This window comes from Schistocerca serialis, chromosome 3 (genome assembly GCF_023864345.2).
Source record: "Schistocerca serialis cubense isolate TAMUIC-IGC-003099 chromosome 3, iqSchSeri2.2, whole genome shotgun sequence".
Classification (NCBI taxonomy): Eukaryota; Metazoa; Arthropoda; class Insecta; order Orthoptera; family Acrididae; genus Schistocerca; species Schistocerca serialis.
Window position 1 is genome coordinate 364,559,336 of NC_064640.1, and position 21,652 is coordinate 364,580,987.

The 21,652-nt window shown below is 37.6% G+C and overlaps 1 protein-coding gene across 1 annotated transcript in view; it reads right to left on the minus strand.

Moving 5' to 3' along the window:
• LOC126470866 (myb-like protein Q) overlaps positions 1–21,652 on the minus strand; it is a 188,716-nt gene that overhangs the window by 7,181 nt on the left and 159,883 nt on the right. The window contains exon 14 of the mRNA XM_050098881.1: positions 17,469–17,891. Coding sequence (XP_049954838.1) covers positions 17,469–17,891 — 423 coding nt within the window. The remainder of the gene's footprint in view (positions 1–17,468; positions 17,892–21,652) is intronic.

Below are 21,652 nucleotides of genomic sequence, written 5' to 3' on the forward strand. Positions count from 1 at the left end.
AAGCAAACTAACAATTTACAATTATTTACGTAATCAGATATTTTTTGTACAAATTACAAAGGCAAATGTATGAAATAACAAATGCAAAAAATTATTTTAACTGTCCAATACACAAACAACACTAGAAAATAAAGATTTTTCCCTTCTCACAAAATCAAATGGCTGCCCACAACTGTAGATACTTAATATTCCATGTGACTGCATCACAGTGTTTCACTGTAGTTATTTAACAGTTTCTCTTTAATCAAATGAAAATTTAAAGTGTTATGGAGTACATGCAAGACTTTTCATCAAACATAAATTTTGAACACTCTTAGTGTGTGTTGTCCAAATCATTCCCTACATATTCATTGACACACAAGTCGCTGAAGTGCCGTCAAATAGAAAGAGATGCATCAGGTGGCCAAACAATCCCAGATGGGTTCTCCTAGCGAATAATGGCATACCATAATTTCATTTTTTTGTAGCTAAGTAATTTTGATCAAAATTATTGTCTTCCCTCATTGAAATTTGGGCTTTTTTCTCAATAGTCAAGTGGATGTCAAACTACAAATCCAAAGATTCAGTGCTATACCCATGGTCAGTCAAAGGAATTTTTTATCTGTCACTTAACAATACTTTCGTATCTGACAATGATTTGTATGTGTGAAAAAAGTCACTAGTATTCACATTCAGTGTGCATCACTAACTGGATATGTCAATACAAAGGTCATAGAAAAACAAGTACACACCATTCCTTCCATGGACCTGTGCCCAACAAAACTGTGTGGCATTACAACCAGTCTTCAAGCTGAGGACAGTATTACTTACTGCAGTTTAAAAGAGTGTATACAAATTATATCTACATTTTCCTTTTCTCTAACTTGGGTGTTTCTGCATAATTGTATATACAGGGTGTTTCAATATGTTTGTCTCTCTAAGTTACAAAATAACTGAATGGATTATTTATTTAGAAAGGTAAACATAAGAAATGTTACTTTTTCTGCAGGGTTGTGAACATAGTTTATTTAGTTATTTCCTGAGAGGTATAACAATGAGTGATAATTTTTTAAATACAACATTATTTTCTTCTATAACATAGCTGATGTATTTAAATCAACTGTGCATAAATCAGTTTAAATCATATTTCTGTCAGTTTTAGTTACAGAGATGGAAACATTCAAAGTTTTAGGAGGGGATGTAACATGCTGTACACAACTGGGTGTGTTCAAGTGGCGGAATGTTCATTTAAGTGAAGTGTTCAAATGGGTGCCCATTTTTTTGAATGCACAACTCAATGTGCTCTCTAAAATACCTGTGGACAAGATGTGCAGAACTTGCCAGCATCATAGAACAACAAGTTTCCTGGGTGTGCTGTTTTAAGTCATCTGGGATTGTGGGTTCGGTGACAAAAATGATTTTTTAGATATCCCAACAAAGAAAAATCTTGTGGTGTTAAGTCACGTAACCTTGTGGTCTATTCCTAGGGAATACTTATGTCCTAACCATCTTCCAGGAAATATTTGATCAGTTTTTGTGCAACATCATCCGCAGAATCAACTAGGTGAGCATTGTGCTGAATCTACATGTCACCTCCAATGTCTAAATTTTCGACATGAGCATCTAAATTGTTGATGGTAAAAGCTTGATATAGCTCACCTCTCAGGGTACGCTTGAACGAGCTGATGATTTCATCTCTAAGAATTCCATACCACAAATTAATAGACCACCTTCTCTTACCATCAACATGACAAACCCACCTACGATTTTCTGTGCCTCACATTAGCATATATGATGATGGTTCACCACACAATAATTCACGAACGTGGGTTTCATCAAAGGACACTACACTTTGTGAAGCTTCTAGAGTGAAATTATTCATGGTTCCAGAATGAAATTTTCACTCTGCAGCAGAGTGTGCACTGCTATCAAACTTCCTGGCAGATTAAAACTGTGTACTGGTCTGAGAGCACTTCTCCACAAAAGGCCGAGGTCCCCAGTTTGAGGCTTGGTCTGGCACACAGTTTTAATCTGCCCGGAAGTTTCATATTCATGGCTTATTCACAGAGAGAAACTGATTGAACTGATTTTCATTCACCTCCTGTCTCAGTGACAGTTGGTAGGGATGTAACTTGGAACCATATAATAATTGCCACACAGATGTTGCGCTGATACCAGTGGCTGCAGCAACTTCTCATAAGCTGAAATGACGACTGTATTGTACTGCAGTTAAACAAACATTTTGATATTCTCACTTCTTGCTGCTCTTTGTCTGCTAGCATCTTACATTCTCAAACTACTTGTACACTTATTAGTAGACATTACATATACATCTACATCTACATCGATACTCTGCAAATCACATTTAAGTGCCTGGCAGAGGGTTCAAACGAACCACCTTCACAATTCTCTATTATTCCAATCTCGTATAGCGCGTGGAAAGAATGAACACCTATATCTTTCCGTACAAGCTCTGATTTCCTTTATTTTATCTTGGTGGTCGTTCCTCCTTATGTAGGTTGGTGCCAAAAAAAATATTTTCGCGTTCGGAGGAGAAAGTTGGTGATTGGAATTTCGTGAGGAGATTCCGTTGCAACACAAAACGCCTTTCTTTTAATGATGTTCAGCCCAAATCCTGTATCATTTCTGTGACACTCTCTCCCATATTTCGCGATAATACAAAACGTGCTGCCTTTCTTTGAACTTTTTCAATGTACTCCATCAGTCCTATCTGGTAAGGATCCCATGCCGCGCAGCAGTATTCTAAAAGAAGACGGACAAGCATAGTGTAGGCAGTCTCCTTAGTAGGTCTGTTACATTTTCTAAGCGTCTTGCCAATAAAACGCAGTCTTTGGTTAGCCTCCTGCACAACATTTTCTGTGTGTTCTTTCCAATTTAAGTTGTTCGTAATTGTAATACCTAGGTATTTAGTTGAATTTACGGCTTTTAAATTAGACTGATTTATCGTGTAACTGAAGTTTAACGAGTTCCTTTTAGCACTCATGTGGATGACCTTACACTTTTCGTTATTTAGGGTCAACTACCACTTTTCACACCATTCAGATATTTTTTTAATATGGGATACATCCACCCTTCACTGTTATATTGGCTTTAAGTCTGTTGGGGAGGAATGGCAGCCCACTGTTCCTCAAGAGCCAAAACCAAAGTAGGTAGTGAGGCTGGATGCTGCGGTCTGGAACTAAGTCAACATTCCAATTCATCCCAAAGGTGTTCCAACAGAGTTCAGGTTGGGGCTCTGGGCAGGCCAGTCCATTTCAAGAATGTTACTGCCCACAAACCATTGCTTCACAAATGCTGCTTCAAGAAAGAGTGTCATAAAAATACAATCACCATCTTCATATTGTTTCTCTACTGTACACAGTACACAATGCAGTAAATCGCATTCACACCCTTCCACATTTAGCACTTTCATAAGTGCAATGAGGAAACCACACCATAACCACCACAGCAGCGCCATACCAAACCACTACCTCTTCTGTTCTTCACTGTTTACACATGATGTCATGTAACATTGTTAAGGCATTTTCCAAACTCAAAGCCTTCCGTCAGATTGCCACAGCGTATAGCATAATTCATCACTCCATATCACTCATTTGCAGTCATGTACTGTCTACTGGCATCACTATTTACACTACCTCAAACGTGCTTAGTGTTGGCTACAGGAATGTGTGGTTCACAAGGGCCTGCTAGACTATTTTTAACCACCTATGCAGAGTCACTGTGCTAGCTGGGCTGCTGGTATCACTTTGGAACTGACAAATATTCCTTTTGTTGATTATATGCAATTTTTTAAAACCAGCCTCTGCAATACTTGACAATACCTGTCCGGCAATACATGAGGTTTGTCTGGGTTTGCTTTAGCTATGGTTCGTCCTTCATGTTTCTAGTTCACAATCAGATCACAAACAGTTGAGTTTGGCTGCTTTTGAAGGGTTGAAATTTGCCTATTGGATTTAGTACATAGGTAAAATAGAATGACTAATCCACGTTTGAAGTCTCTGAGCTCCTGGCTGACCCACTCTGCTGCTGCTGCTGCTGTGGGTCTACTAACACGATAATCCCGTCTGCCTTTTATACTGGTGGGTTCATCTCTCATGACATCTAGTCAACACATAGGGGTGTCCGGATATTTTTCATCAGGTAGTGTGTTTTCATAACTCTGCAGAAAGAGTAACATTTCTTACATTCATCTTGTCCACTTATTATTTTGTAAGTAACAGAGAAATGTATTTCTAAAACAGTCTGCATATGGAATTATGAAACCTTTCACATAGCATGTCCCATCTCTACTAATTTGACATAGTATCTTATCTCACCAATTCATATTGGTCATCTTTTGAATTTTGGCTGTTAAGTACATATTCTACTTCATTATACATAAAAAACTTCTCTGTTGTTTGAAAATAGTTTTGAAGAAGAAAACTACAAAATGTGCATAAGAGTTATTGGAGTAATGGCACTCTATTCAAATTTCAAAGGAAAATTATGAGGCTACTGAAGGTTTTATACTAGCTGTCATTGGGTGAAAGCTAAAATATTTTTTAAGGTAATATTTAAATGTAAAACAATACAGGTCACAAATGAAGAAACAAAACAAGGAATGTTGAAGAGATCTGGAAAAGTAAGAAATACAAAAGCACTAACAAACAATACAGAATGACAAATTCTTTCTGAAGGTCCATGACAGAATTGTATCACTTTACATTTGGAGGCCCTTTTTAGGTCTTCCACACTGAATTACTCTGCAACAGTATTTGAGCACTTGTGTGACCTCATACAGCATAATGGACAGCGGGCTAGCTTCCAGGACAGGAAGGTGAGCCAGACCCATACTGAATCCACAGTGCAGATTAGCGACCATGGCTGGGGCACTGGCCAGCCTAAGTGTGGTTTTTAGGCAGCTTTCCATGGTCGTCTACATAAGTATTGGGCTGGGCTCCACTTTCCACCTCAGAAAATATGAAACACAAACAGCTAAAACATAATCAAATGAAGTTCACACAGGTGGCACACGACTTCCCTCCCTTAGGTAACTGATGACTGCAACAATAGAAAGATCATCCGACCGCAAAGTTTAAAAATGTATTTGTCAAAACTCTAGTATAGTAGAGCCTTGACTAGGTAAAAAAGAAGTTGTATTTGAACTCTTGTGTAGTGAGTGCACTAGCAGTGAAAATAGTCTACATTGCTGATTGACAATATCTGTTCAATCAACTGCAGTAGAATTACAAATGTCTGCAGATACACAATAATAAGCAAAGTAAAATCATAACAACAATGCTAGGTGCATCAATATTTGTCCTTTGATGGTCTGTAGAATCCGGAAGAAGTTCCATTTAAAACAAAATGTCTCACGGTGTTACAGTGGATGATGTAAATATGTAATTTTAGCCATTATTGCAGTTTATTAGGGCCACTGGCAAGTCATAATACTCATATCCCAACTTCTGGCTAATACAGTGGCTGCTATTGGCTGATCTGTATCGATTAACACAGTAAACAGATACTTTATGGGTGTGGAAACCAGAATTAAGAATTAAACAAAATAATCACCTTCGAAGCTCCAACAGGAGCCAGGCACGCAGACTAAGTTATGGGAACTGGGTTCAATCTAATATTTGGGGGGGGGAATCACACATATTACATCAGGGTCAAGGTCAATCAATATGAAGTGACCATTTTTAAATATTTTAATTTTTTTATATGTGATTGTCCTATATTTGAGGAGTTCATAACAGTTTTTTAAAACAATTTATCTTGCACCTTTACTGGATGGCGGCAATTTTTATTTGTAGGCGCGTAACGATTTTTCAGTCTGGAGACATTAGCGAAAATTTGAGTATCTCTGCAATGGGTTAAGTTACAACACTGCAATTGACATGATTGTTTTTAGAAAAGTGTCCTCTACAACATTGTCTATTACACAAAATACCCTAAATTCAAAAATAACCAGTCAAAATGACCAAGTTTGCTATCCAAATTTTCAAAAATTCACTTTTTAGGCCCAAAAATAACAAACAAGGAGTGAGTTATGAGAGTATTTTTTTCCTATAGTTAAATATCATACACTACTAGCCTCATATACAGCAATAACCCTTACAAATGTTTCCTTAATTTTTTATGAATTTTTGAAACTTGAAAATTTTCATTTTTTCAAGTTAGGGGTTAGTTATCTCAGGTGAGACTCGATATAAAAATATGATTTTTGCACAGTTTGTACACCTATATGATAGCAACGTACTGCAAAAATTTCAACACTGATATCTGACGGTGAACAAAGATTTGAAGTTTTGAAAATGAAGAAATAATTCACATTACTCTACAACTGATCTTATGGCTGTTGCCTAATTAAATGGTTTATTGTTTCATTGTCATAAAATTTAATTGTGACATATATTTAGTTACCACTATCACCCAATATTCATTTAATTGATTTATTTTTAATAACGCAATATTAAAAAAATAGTAGCTTTTGCTTTGGTTCTATGGTAATAAAAATACCCATCTACGTTTAAGTTTATTGTCAATAAAGAAGTGCATTATTGCAGGGTGTGGCATTGTTGTAATCAGTCTGTTCTGAAACCTCTGTTAGAGTGGATGTACATACTTCATCGAGAGTGTAGAAGGTGTTATGTGCTTTGTTCTGTGTGTAATTAGTAATTAATTTTGAGAGATTAACTGGAATGCAATAACATGGATGAACAGTGCTCTGTTGGACAGATAGCAAGTGAAGTGTGTTACAAAACAGTTTATGGTTCAGTTTCAAAAACTTTGAAAAATATCAATGACTTTGATGAAGTTAGACACACTTTGTTTAAATTTCGAGTAAGTTCTTCTGTAACATCAGTGTGCGAGTATCATGAGAAGAAATATATTCTGAGGTACAACCACATTTTTGGAAGAAAGTGCTGTGGTCCACTTGAAGTTCATAAAAAGCCTATTACTAAAGGTTTGAGGGAAATAAAACTTGAACATTTGTCCTTGTTATGTGAGAGTGAAACAGCTTCCCCAGTGATACATAATGTGATTCCTGGGAATTCCCTGTGCCCAAATTGTTACTCAAAAATATTTGTTGTGAATCCAGAACCAGAATCATCTAACCTTGTTAATGACGTTTATATTCCTAATGAGGAAGCATATTGGGTTTTGCTTGTTCTAAGGTAGACCTATCTGCAGCTTTGAAAATAATAAAATTAAGTACCAGAAAAAGAAAAGCAGCTATTAAAAATAAGGTGCAACAAATTTCAGACAAAATTAGAAAAGACTTTGACTCATGCTTTAATAATACAGATACCAACATTATTTCTAAAGAAGAAGAAAATCTACCACCAGCATCAACTGACACTGAATATTTGAGCTTAATAGAGAATTTAAAAATTAAATGTTCTGTGACATCTGAATAGGAAAAATTTAAAATTTTGAGTTTGCTCCCTTACTCATGATCAAGAGAAAAAATAGTTCATGAATTCAACATTTCTCATCATTTGGTTAAACTAACCCGAAACTTAATGAAAGAGCAAGGCATTCTTCCAGTTTTAGGAAAGAAGAAAGAAGTAGGTATAAGTGAAGAAACAATTACAAAGATAAAAGCAGTTTTTTCAAGATGATGAAAACATTAGAATGTGCCCAGGTTGCAAAGATAGCTAAAGAGTTGTTATAAATGGAGTAACAAAGCAGAAATGACTAGTGCTGTCAAATTTAAATGAACTTTATGTAGCTTTCACAATTGTCATTCTGAATGCAAAATTGGAAGGTCAAAATTTTGTGACCTCCGCCCTAAGTGGTTTTATTTTGGCTGGATCCTCGGGGACAAACTCTCTATGTGTTTGTTAATATCATCATAATGTCAAACTGACGATTGTGGGTGCAAAACTCAGTGATATTAACTACAAAGAGTTACTAGGTTTAATGGTCTGTGACTCTAGAAGTTATGACTGCATGATGAGTTTGTGTAATAAATGCCCTGGTAACGAAACCATTATTGAATTGTTTCACAAACATTATAAGGAAATGCCAGATAGTATTAACTTCAAGTAGTGGGTCACAACTGAAAGGGCAGAAATGATAACAGCAGTTAAATCTCAGGAAGAGTACTTGGAATCTTTAACTGATAACTTACAAAAACTCAAGTCACCACTATGTTTCTAAAATCCAAAGTAAGTTTTTGAAGGACAAAAAAGCACAACTTCATGAAACGGAATGTATAGTGCTAGCTGATTTTGCAGAAAATTTTACATTTGTGATTCAGGATGCAACACAAGGGTACAACTGGGTCAATGACCAGGCAACAATGCATCCATTTATTCTCTACTTTAAACATGAGAAAGATGAGTTTGCAGTTCTTCAATTTGCATTCTAAGCGACTACTTGGAGCACATCACTTTGGCCATACATGTGTTTCAAAGGTATGTAATAAATTACACAAAAGAAAATTTTCCCAAGGTTGAGAAGCTGATATACTTTTCAGATGGAAGTGGTAGTCAGTTCAAAAAGAACTTCTCAAATCTGTGCAACCACAAAGTAGACTTTGGGTTGGAGGTTGAATGGCACTTTTTTGTATCTTGAATGTGATGGAGTAGGAGGTACAACAAAACATGAAGTAAGTAAAGCCAGCCAACAAAGAACAACCACAGACCAAATTCTCACAGCACAGGACATGTATGTCTTTTTCAAGAATAATATTAAAGGCATTACCTATTTTCTGATCAAGAAAGAAGAAGTGGTTCTGCATATGAAAACAACACTTCAAACCAGATTTGAGAACTGTATAGCAATAAAACGAACAAGGCATTTCCACAAATTCCTTGGCATTGCAGCAAACTTAGTTCGAACTTCAGAAACCAAAATTTATGAGGATCATTGTGTCGGTAAAATTACATCTCTGTCTTTAACGTTGAATGACATAGCAGCATGTGTCTATGATGGACAGTGATTGCTTGCAGAGGTTGAAAGAACAAGTTTGGAACACAATGACGTTTTTGTGCATTTTTACCAACCTGCTGGTCCAAGAAAATCATTCAAGAAATCTACTAGTGACAAAACTTTGAATACCAATGAAAAATGTTTTAAGGAAACTTTCAGTGCTTGAACTTACCACAGCAACTGGGAGGTCTTATTCTATATCACAGAAGCTGTCTGAATAAATAAGTGTTCTTAACATTCACCACCAGGTTTAGGAACAGTCGCACCTCTAAGGATGTTAATTGAAAATATTTATTTTAAGTATGTCAAGATAATATAAATGTTAATTTCACTAATGTTTCCACTTTTTGCATATAACTCAGTACCTTACTTTAATAATAATTAAATACATCCCACAAATATCACACATGAATAGGCAACAGCCTAAGATCAGTTGTAGAGTAATGTAAATTCTCTCCTCATTTTCAAAAATTCATATCTTTGTTCACAGTCAGATATCAATGTTGAACTTTTTACAGTACATTGCTATCATATAGGTGTACAAACTGTGCAAAAATCATATTTTTATATTCAGTCCAAAATTTACAAAAATGAAAATTTTCAAATTTCAAAAATTCATAAAAAATTAAGGAAACATTTGTAAGGGTTCTTGCTCTATATGAAGCTAGTAGTGTATGATATCTAACTATAGGAAAAAAAAAAAACATACTCTCTTAACTCAATCCTTGCTTGTTATTTTTGGGCCTAAAAAGTAGATTTTTGTAAATTTGGATACTACATTTTTGAGGCCATTTTGACTGGTTATTTTTGAATTTAGGGTATTTTGTGTAATAGACAATGTTGTACAGGACACTTTTCTAAAAACAATCATGTCAATTGCAGTGTTGTAACTTAACTCATTGCAGAGATACTCAAATTTTCGCTAATGTCTCCAGACTGAAAAATCGTTACGCGCCTACAAATAAAAATTGCCGCCATCCAGTAAAGGTGCAAGATAAATTATTTTAAAAAAACTGTTTTGAACTCCTCAAATATAGGACAATCACATATAAAAAAATTAAAATATTTAAAAATGGTCAAGCAATCAACTTAATTTTTACTGGACCACTTCATTTGGATTGAACCATCACATTCGTGCTATCATCAGTGGGTCATATTTTATTCAGTGTCTAGAAGGGTACACTTTTTAGGACTTTCTTTTAAATGGTCACACACATTGCCAGAAAAAAATAGTACATCCTTTTAGAGATTCCAAATTCACTCAAGATTTATTGTTGCAACAGTGCATATCGAGTATATGAAATGATTATGTTTACAGATCAATAGCACAAGAGGTTCTGAGGTACCAGGTATCGAATCATGCTGAAAAACCCATATTAGTACACAGTGTACAGCCTCCACGGGCAGCAATGTAGACACTGACGGGCATCCAGTTGATCATAAAGATGGGGGATACTGTCCTGGGATACGTTATACCACTCCTGCTCGACCTGTTCACGTAGTTCTGTAAGAGTTGTTGGCTGAGGAGTCGCACGAGTCACTTTTTGTCCCATTGTATCCCATACATGTTCTACAGGAGCTAAGTCTGGGGATTGTGCTGGCTACGGAAGTTGTTGCACCTTCAGTTTCATGAGCAATGTGTGGGCAAGCATTATCCTGTTGGAACAACACATGATCTTCCTGTTGCAGAAACAGCAAAAGAATGGGCCTAACAACATTCTGCACATACCAAGCACTGTAGCGTCCCCTCCAGAACCACCAAAGTTGAAAGAGAGTTGTAGCATCACACCTCAGACCATAAGGCCTGGACGAATGTACTCTAAACAGACAGCGCTCACCGGGTCTATGTCGCACAGCAAACATCCATCACTTGCATCCAGGCAGAAACTGCTTTTATTGCTGAAGACAAGGGTGTGCCATTCAGTCTTCTAAATGATCCTCTGACAGCACCAGTCAGTCCATGCGTATCGATGCTCTGGAGTAGTGGAAGATTGGCTAGAGATGTGCGTGCCCGTAATCCCACTAGTAATAACCGGTTCACAACAGTTCATGTTGGCACATCTGGGCTCACAAACCCTCTTATCTCAGCTGTGAATCTGTACAACCTGCCACAGCTGCTCCTGATGGGCGACTGTGCTGCATGGGTGTACAGAACCTCGTCTATGGTTGAAAAAATGTTCATGTGACCAATGATACCAGCAGTGTTGCACAACTGACGCAGCACATCCAGCTTGCGTGGCAATTCTCTGACAGGACCACCCTGCCACTTGGAAGGCCACAATTTGACTCTTTTCAAACTCTCTCAGTTTGCTGTAGGAAGCGCGCGCATTTGCATCATCCACGCGCGCGTGTGTGTGTGTGTGTGTGTGTGTGTGTGTGTGTGTGTGTGTGTGTGTGTGTGTGTGTGTGTGTGTGTACGCGCGTGCGTGTGTGGCATGGTTGCCTGCTTGCTTCTTAGATTTGCATCATCCTAAGCCTTCTGACAGAGCACTTGCTATTAAAGGGTAGACATAAACACTGTTCTGGTAGCTATGCCACTACGCTATCTGTTGGCGGATGATGCAGAAATCCTTGTCACTGCATCTACTATCCCTCAGGTGGCATATGCCATCATTGGACCAAAATTTACCTTGTCTTCCCAGGTGCGATTTTTTTTTTTTTTTCAGGCAGTGTAGTTTTTCTCATTGTTCTAATCTTCATACATATGCTCCTCTCTAGCACACAGTCTCCCAGAAACATGACAGATTATTTTAGTGAACACACTCAAAACCAGAGCTGATTCATGGTCATGTTGATTCGACAGTACTCTGATGGACTGTGGGGCCTTTATTTAACAAATAGCATTAGCATTTTTTAACGTGGCTTTAGTTCCACATAATATATGTGGGTAATATTTAATGACAGTTATTTTACTACACTAAAAGGTAACTTTGATTTTTTTTTTTGAAGCCTTACCTGACCAACACAATAAATATTAGTGAAGACACTTAAAAGCCACCAATCTCAACTGACTTTTATTAACTCCTTTCATGTAGCATGGAAAAACCTGTGCTAAGTAGTAAGTTAAATTTCACCATGTGTTTCATGTTCCTCCCTAATTAGGAAAATGTTAGCCCTCTAATGTGGTTATACAGTAACCTGTAAAGTGTCAGGCTTGTCAGATCACGAAGGCCAGTGGTATCTCAAGTTGACCACAGCTCAGTCTGCCACAGAGTGGTTTTCTGGTGATTACCTGCACACACATGCTGATCAACCAGAACATTATGACCACCAACCTACTACTGATATAAACCCATTCAGGTAATAGCAGCATCACCTACTATTCACACACAACACACAATGCATGTAATATCACTGAGCATGTTGTCCTTTTGTAAAATTGGGAAGGCATCACCTACTATTCACACACAACACACAATGCATGTAATATCACTGAGCATGTTGTCCTTTTGTAAAATTGGGAAGGCGCGTGATCTGAGTTTGACAGAGAGCACATTGTAATGGCCCAGAGACTCAGCACGAGCAGTTTGGAAACTGTATGACTTGTCAGGTGTTCTAGGAGTGCTGTGGTGAGTGTCTTCAACATGTGGTGAAACCATGATTTTAATCATACCGAACTTTTCAGCACTGTATTTATCAATATACAATGTTTCTGTAAATGCTGAAGAGAACTACCGTTTTTGCTCACCTCTTTTTTCAGTTGTATCAGCACTGACAACCTGCCAAAAAATTTTTTTCAGCATACCTTTCAGGAACAATAATTATTTACATCATAAAACTGAAACAACAATTTATGGCCACTACCTACCTGTTACTGCAACTTACACTACGTATACACAGAAACAGGCCTACAGACAAGGGAATTCTTACTTCCATTTTCTCTAAGTGTGAAGAGTAAAGTAAACAATGTTGCATGTTTATACCATTGCTGGAATTACTGGCAAGCAAAACAGTCACTGTTGGTGCTAATTTGTCCAGATTGGATCAGAGAAATATCACTAAGTGAGCAAGAACATCACTAACCTTAATTCAAATGAATAGTTGTCAGACTTAAGGAGTATTCTGGTAGTTTCTTTTTCATTTAGTGGCCTATCATTTGACATGTGAGGGGAATCGTAAATGGTTTTTAAGTGAACTTACTTAATAGTGTCAAGCGAACTTCCTCTGTCAACAATATTGTGATTCAAAAGACAATAATGCACTGTAGACCAGATTGGAAAAGAAAATGTTAGTAAAATTCTTGTGACAATTTGTTACACATACCGTGTTGTTTAACAAAGTAGAACTACAACAAATGTATTCTTCAAATGTTAAAAAAATACACACAATTTGGTGTATATGATTTGTTACTTCCAGTGCTTTAAAAATACTGTATAATCATGCACACACGATCCAAAATAATAGTATATCCAATTCAGAACTACTACCACCTAATTCTTCCGTATAAAAAAGGTCTGTGAGATTGCAGTAAATGAAATGGACCTGTCAAAAACAAGAATACAAAAGCAGTTGACCCTGATGTTCTACAGATGGTATAAGTCAAACACTTTGGCCAGAGTTAGGTGCTGATTGATGAAGCTGTTGAACAGCTGACTTAAATGTTATCAGAGTCATAAAAAGTAGAGAAAAGCAAGTGTTGCTTCTATTTCAAAAGAAGGGAAGACTGTAGTGACCCTAAAAGTTATAAACTATTGCCTTGCTCAGCCATCATTATAAATTTCAGCAGTCTCATTTTGCAGAAGATGGCAGAAAAAAACCACTTACGATTCTACAATGATCTGTATTCATGAAAGGGAAAACTCTATACTTCAAACTTAAACTACCTCAACTCATATAGACTGTCTTTGAAGAGAAATCATATCTCAAGAGCTGAAGAGTAGATTCCTCAGTAACTTACGACATTATGGAGCTCTGAAAAAAAGATAAATGACCATGACCCCTACAACAACAAACATAAAACAACACAACAGTATCATGTTGGGATAGCATCTTGCATGCCTCTTCAGAAATCTTTTTTAGTATAAGATTTTCTTGGTTACTTGCAAGAGCAAAGAAGCAGGTGACAGAAGAATGACCTACTTCATGGGAGTACAATGCCTCCTATCTGTTCAACATGTAAGTGAATGATCAACCTCTACCAGGAGGTATAGAGATTGGTCCAGCATGTCAATAACTGTGATATTACCACGGAAGCAAGGAGTTTTTAAATGATTGAACAGAAGCTGCCCAAAGGACTAGACGTCTTTGCTGCTTTTATCATAAAAACATATATACCTACAGCTTTGAAGATCACCTCTGAAAGAACCCACTGAGTACTTAAGTATGGTAAATTGTATGGGTGTTACTCAAGACTTACAGGAAAAAACTGTAGAACTGTTAAGGAAAAAAAAGAGTTGCTAAAAATAAAATTGTGTGAAAAATGACTGAAAAATTGTAAATCGTGATCTGGGGCACTATGTGCCTAGTAAGCGTATTAAGGACAGAAAAGACCCACCATGCTTTAACAAGTAAATTTGTAAAATGCTGAGGAAGCAAAGGCTGTTGCACTCTTGGTTCAAAAGAGGATATGCAAAGGTAGTAGAAATTCGGACATGTTTGAAAAGATCCATGCATGAAGCAACTGCCACAATCATACCTTAGCAAAAGATCTGGGTGGGAACCCAAGGAAATTCTGGTCCTTCATAAAAGTGCTAAGCAGGTCTAAGGCTTCCATCCACTCATTCATTGACCAGTCTGGTGTGGCAGTTGAAGACAGCAAATGAAAGCTGAATTTTAAAATTCACATTTAAGAAATTTTTCCTCTTACTTCCCCCCGTCATATGTCATGGCGAATATTGACAACATTGCAGCAAGAAACATGTACGTACAGCATTGACACCAATCTAGACTTTTACCATCTCCTGCAGAAATGAAAGCTATTGTTGAGTATTTGTCCATTTTTAAAGTCAGTTTGACTCCGACTACGTATTGATTTGGCAAACTGCAGTTTAAATGTGTAAAAACCCAAAAGTACGTGGTATAGATTCGCATGGTTGGCAACATGACGAAATTTGCTGCTTCCTCACCGCTCTCCTCCCAGCAATCACTCTTATTTCTCTGTCAAACTGGTGTCACTGTTCCTCCTCCATCTCTTCTGTAGTGCTGTGCTCGAGCAACTGTGAAAAACTGACTGCAATATCTTCTAGTTTACAGTTAACAAATCCAACTAATACATAAACAAAGGATCACAATTACGGTTCAGACCCACTCTCGAAGTTTCAGTCATCCCAAGATCTAGTGATGACTTGCTACTATCTCCATGACGGGTCTTGCTGCTGAAATTTAGCCTCACGATAACAATTATAGTCAGTTCAATATGATTTATTTCCTTTGTTAGATATTTAATTTTGGATTAAGAATCCTTCTTGTTTGATCTGAAGGTCACCATCATGTTCTCAAGAAAGTAACTTTTTACCCGGAATTCTAATATGTGAACAACGACTGACTGACATTTGCAATACACTTAGTAAATCATTACAGTCTCATATAACCAAATAAAATATTGGTCTGGATTCTGAATCAACTAATGTTTCTTGAAGGACATTTCCCTTTTTGAAAGTTACCTTTTCTTAAAAAGCGGCATTAATGTTTGTACTGGTACCCAAAAGCCTACATGTATGAGAATGTTTATTGAAAACCAGTTAAAATACAACAAACGTTTTTAGATGACAGAATCTAATACTATTTCCTCCATTGTTTCACAAAATTGTCATATTTGAATCAGAGCATTAGACTGTTGTAGTGGCTAGTGCATAGTTTCTCATGTATCTCTTGCATTAGCACTGTGTCACATGAGTTTTCGAGCAATGTCAATACTGTATCAAGTGCTTCGGCGTATCAGGAAATCTTGAGCCTGATGGAACACTGATATCATTTGCTGAGCCCTGCCCTGTCGAATTCTTCAAAATAATTCTGCCTGTGACCTCAAAAGCCAAAGCATCTCCAAATATAAGAAAACCCATATAAATGTGAGACTACTCATATAAACTCTACTAAACAACATACAAATGTTGACCTCAGCAGCAATAGTTTAATGTGTGAATATAAGACAACCTTATATTTTTCTAATGACGAATTTGAGGAATAAACCTCATCTTATAATCGGGTGAATATGGCACATGCTCAATGTAGACGCAACCTTACACTTCTTATGAAGTACATCTGGAAGACAAGCAGTAATATTTCTACAACACTCAATAGTTCTAGATAAACTGGCTATAATATTAGTATGTAAAACAAGCTTTCGAGCATCACATAACTGAGTCATGTGTCTTCCAATACAGCAAAGCTATGCAGAGCAGACACCTTGCCTATCCACTGTTCACAACAGTATAAAATGAAACTTACTGTAGCATTATCCTGCTACGCACACCGGTTCAACCATATGTTATTTCAATCATGAACAATATACTCCAGATCCTGTCCAACTAACCCTTTCCTGGTAATATCCCTTGCAACTGCCATGAACTTTTCCGTGTTTTGTGAATCCTAGCTACTTCCTTTTGCCTCGCTATTTCATCATTAATCAGAGAGTGGACTTGTTTTCATTTCTTTGCCTGTTCACTGTTATATAATGGCTGTCACTATCATTTTTCTTTTTGTGAAAACTGTCTTATTTGAGTTGCCTGGTCACAGATACTAAGTCTACTTATGCAAAGCCTGGGTCGGTCGATAGGTAATTACACACTAGACTATTAAGTTTGATCCTCAAATTATAGCAGAATAAGCAAAACACATACATCATATGCAAATTCTCTTCAACAAAGGTGATCTTAGCACAATACCCTCTTTGTTTCAAATGCTGCACACTTCATATCAACATGCAAGAAATATATGCTGTGTTGAAAATGTGTAAGATATATGGTGCACAGAAGTAAGCTCCTTCAGAAAAAGTACATGTTATCCTCTGTCATTGAGAATGGACTGCACAAATGAGAGAGCACACCCAACATTTTACTCTCTTTACCTTCTGTGAAACAGCATGTAAGGTCGATAAAGGCTATTTGGCATGCAAATGCTACTGTCCTTCAAGAATTTAAATACTTTCTATCTTTACTTTATATATAAATACAGGAATGTACACTTTGAAGAAAGCTTGTGTTAAGATTAATGGTACTTTTTTCCTTCAAAATAGCCAGTAAACCAAAGCCAATAACTATCTTCACATTCTTGCTTCCTGCACATGTAAATATTGCCTACTTCACAAATTCCTTATTCAAATTCCCATTTATCACATAATGACACGGCTCCCTGACAAGACGATATCAAAGAGCCTTTCTGGACTTCAATGTATGATATACCTATCAGTTCGAGGTAGTGTGTTTCATATTACAACGAAATTATTCAGTAGTTTAGGCACCTACTGTGACTGTTTGTTTATAATTATGAAGTCGTTCCACCAGGCAGCAACAGAAGAATAAACTAAAATGACCGTAGATGCACAAAAAATAGGCAATGCACTGAATAACAGCATTAAATTCACGAGTTGCACTAATTACTACGCATACCTTTTGAAGTATTGTTCTTTGAATTTGTGGCACTAGGAAAAACTGGTGGATGTGATGGACTTCCATGTTCTGACCATTCATGTGATTTGTAGCAGTCCTCCAGTCCAAAGGAGTTAGAGTTGTCTGGAGCAGGTGGACCAGATGCCTGGCCACTGTTGCATGTGCTGCTGCTGCTACTGCTGCTGCTGCTACTGCTGCTGCTGCTGGTGGTGGTGGTGGTGGTCGTGGTAGTGGTCGTGGTGGTGGTGGTTGAGCTGCTGCCACCACTACCACCACTGCCACCATTGCTGCCACCACCACCACTGCTGGTGGTGGTGCTTGTGCTGCTGCTGCTACTACTGCTGCTGCTACTGCTGCTGCTGGCACCGCCACCACCATTGGCACTGCTATTACTCAGTCCCATGAATGGCAGAATTTTGCTACCTAGAATATTAATTTAAGATTGTAAGGCAATGTTTAACTTCACTTGCCAGTGTTTAAAGTGATGTCTGCATTTTGCAGAAAGTTTTTGAATTATTTATGCAAGACATGTTATTGGCAAATTCAAGCTGTAACATGCAGTAGTACAAAAAATGTTACACTGCTACACACTGGAATTTGTGTTGTTCAAACATGTTAGGAAAGAAAGGCAACTGTAAAAGAAACTTAATATTCCATAACTTTTGTTTCTTCTATTAACATTTTCCTTTCTTTCTATTCATTTCTATTATTCTTTCACCAAGACACTGTACATCACTACTCATTTCTAGTCAGCTTTCGTCCACAATCACAGCGTGAACAATCTACCATATTCTTCCTTACAGCGTGACAGTAACTAGCAGCACTTCGAACACATTTTGTAAACATACTATCTCTGTCAACATACAATAAATGTTATCCCATCCACTCACCTACCAACCTACCCTGCCTCCCACCCACCCAACCTCCTATCCATCCAGTCTGTTACAGGAGATATAATCTTTGAATTTTCATTTTTTGCATTTACTTTATAATAAGCTAATTTCTGGTTCTAATGGTCTCAAACAGTGTTGTTTACTGTTCATCTTTCATCATGATCATCCACCTATCACTAACATAATAGTTCAATCTACATCACCTATTTTGTAGATGCATGTGAAGGGCACAAAAAGATGAAATGGTGTACCTGTTAAGAAATGGTCTTATAAATGAACATATGTCCATCCTTGGAACGTTTACGATGTCGAAAGAGCTATAATACATAGAAGTTACAAAACACTAGTTCTTTGACATTAAAACAGGGAACAGACAGTAGTGATTTGCTGTCTCTGGTTATCTTCAACTGCATTTTGGAGAAGATCATCCACAAATAGGAAAAAGAAGTAAACACGAAAGGGTTGCTCAATCAAGTATGCAATGGAGGAACCAGAAGCAGTACCATGGGCAACTACCTGGCATTTACAATACTATCTAACACTAACACAGCTTCCAAAAGAACAGGCAGACAAAGCTGAAATCTAAATTTACTTTCGAGAGAAACACGAAATCCGCCCCTTCTCATTACCCAGAAAACAGCACACAGTAACATGAAAAGAATTGACTGCTTTAAATATATTGAGCAAATTGGACAACTGAAAAATTGCTTCTCAAAGAAAACAATTATTAACGTTTTACATCTTTATTGTTCATGTCTCCATATTTGCAGTCCACTGCCACAAGATGGTTCCAAATTTTAGTGTGTAACACGTCATTGTGCAATGTAACTATGTCATTGTGTGAGAAACAGTGTGCTGTAATTGAGTTTCTAACCACAGAAAGAGTTTGTCCAATATGAAGCACCCTCTCCTTCAACATGACAATGCCAGACCACATACGAATGCTGTGACATCTGTAACAATCCGACACCTCAGGTCCATTGTCATCGATTCATCCTCCACATAGGTCCGACTTGGCCCCACTCAATTTCCATTTCTTTGCAAGACTTAAACAACACCTTTGAGGACTTCACATTGATAGTTATGAAGGAGTGCAAGCAGAGGTGAGACAGTGGCTCCATCAATACATCAAACACTCTACAGTGACAGTATCAATAAACTCTTCTCTCGTTGGGAGAAACATGTTCTTTAAAAATGGACACAAACAATCTCTACTGCAAAAACATTTATTTTGATGTAAACTGGTTTCAGTTAGGTTTTGACCATCTTCAGCTCCTCACACCACGATGGTAGGTAGGTAGTGACAGTGAATGGAGCAGCTGACGTTTGTGGAGTTACACCACCTGCTCCATTCACTGTCACTGCCTACCATAGTGGTATGAGGATCGTCAAAAACTGACAAACCAGTTACAATCAAAATACATGTTTTTGTGATCAAGACTGTTTCTGTCCATTTTTAAAATAATTTTAGCCAGAGCACTGTTCTCCATGAGAAATGTTCTAAAAAATTATTTGAAATGTGTTCACAGCCAGTGTGACGATGTCGAGGAATAAATATGTAGACATTTATAATAACATTTGTTTTGTTTATAAAGCTTTAAGAGTTTTCATGTAAAACATTTGGAGGCATTACTGTTTCAGCATGTCTTCGCACAACACTCCTATTACAAGAGTGTGTTCGTATGTTAGGGAATGACTCCGAATGACAGGAATGTAAGGACTACTAGAAGCCATAAAATCAGAGAGAGAGAGAGAGATGTGGTGGACAGCACAGGTTACGAGGAAGAGGAAAACGGTACCAGGAAAATAAAAGATTAAGCAAATCAATTAGAAAAACAAGATGAAGATTTTAGGATGGCTGGGAAAAGGTGGACAAAACACATTTTAATATACTGGACTGTACATCTCAAGTTTACATCAAATGGTTCAAAGAGGTGAAAAAGGATGTCAAACAGGCTGGGTTAAATCAAGGAGACATCTCAGACTGGACAAAGTACTGGTCAGGGATTAACAGCTTTGAAGACTTCCACAATGAGCAAAAACTGTAAGGGCGAAGAAAAAAAAAAAAAAAAAGATTTTGGACAACAAAGAAGGCTTTCAGTAATGTGTAATTGTCACCTAACATGGCGTTAAAAAGGTAGTTATAAGAAAGAAAAGTAAATATTATTGTTCAAATTGAAATCACTATACCAACAAATTTTTGCTAAAGACACAAGTCGTAACATGTATCCCTTCTGTACCATCTTCTCCATTTCAAAGAAAAATAAATGCGATAGAGAGAAAAATTTTATAAAAATTATAAGTCATGGTCCAGCCTCAGTTGTACATTCGTGGTTGGATAACTACACTTGTGTCCAAAATTAAAACAATACATCATTATTTCCCCATCCTTTGTCCAATTTATGATATAGCAACACACACTGTCAACAGATGTCCATACGACCATATTCTGCTCTTAAGATGGCCTGCACTTAAGATAGCATTCTGGTCAACGGACAACTATGCCACTCTAGATGTCAGGGCACCAATCAACTGTGGTAGTGATGATTTTCACGGGTGTGCAGCCGGGTTCCATCGTCCTGATGACAACACAATATTTTGGCGGACCATCTGGCCACCATCTTCAGGTGAGATTAAGTGCACAATCACGACGGAACTGAAGAGACCTCAGATTTGGCGGCTCCTTTATACTGCGGGTACTGGCCGTTGCGCGTGCGCGAGCAACAGAAGAGGTGCCCTCTGTGAGGCGAAGAATTGCAGCAGCGCCAGCGGCAACGGCTGATTTTTCCGGCTGGAGCAGACATGTATGCCGTTGATGTTCCACACATCGATCTTGAACTGTACGAATAATCTGTCCAATGTAGGCCTCGCCGCAGTGACAGGGAATCTTGTATACCCCAGGCTTCCTCAGTCCCAAATCATCTTTCACCGATCCAAGAAGGGATCTAGTTTTGGCCAAAGGCGTAAGGACGCTTTTAATATCATATTTCCTGTGGATCCTTGAAATTTTCGAAGAAATGCTTCCCACAAAGGGTAAAAAAGCGACAGATTTGGAAGTGTCCACCATTGGTTCTCGCGGGGGTCCAAATTGAAAAGCACGAGTAATTTGGAGATCAGAATGTCTTAGTACATAAGAAAGAAAATGGGACTTTCGGCCACAGCATATACCGAAAACATACGCAAATGGACCGCTACCTCCATGCCACAAGTTGTCATCCACAACATCAACGCTTGGGAGTTTTATGCGCACACTGGTCAAGAGGGCTTATGCTGTTTCGGATTCCGATAACT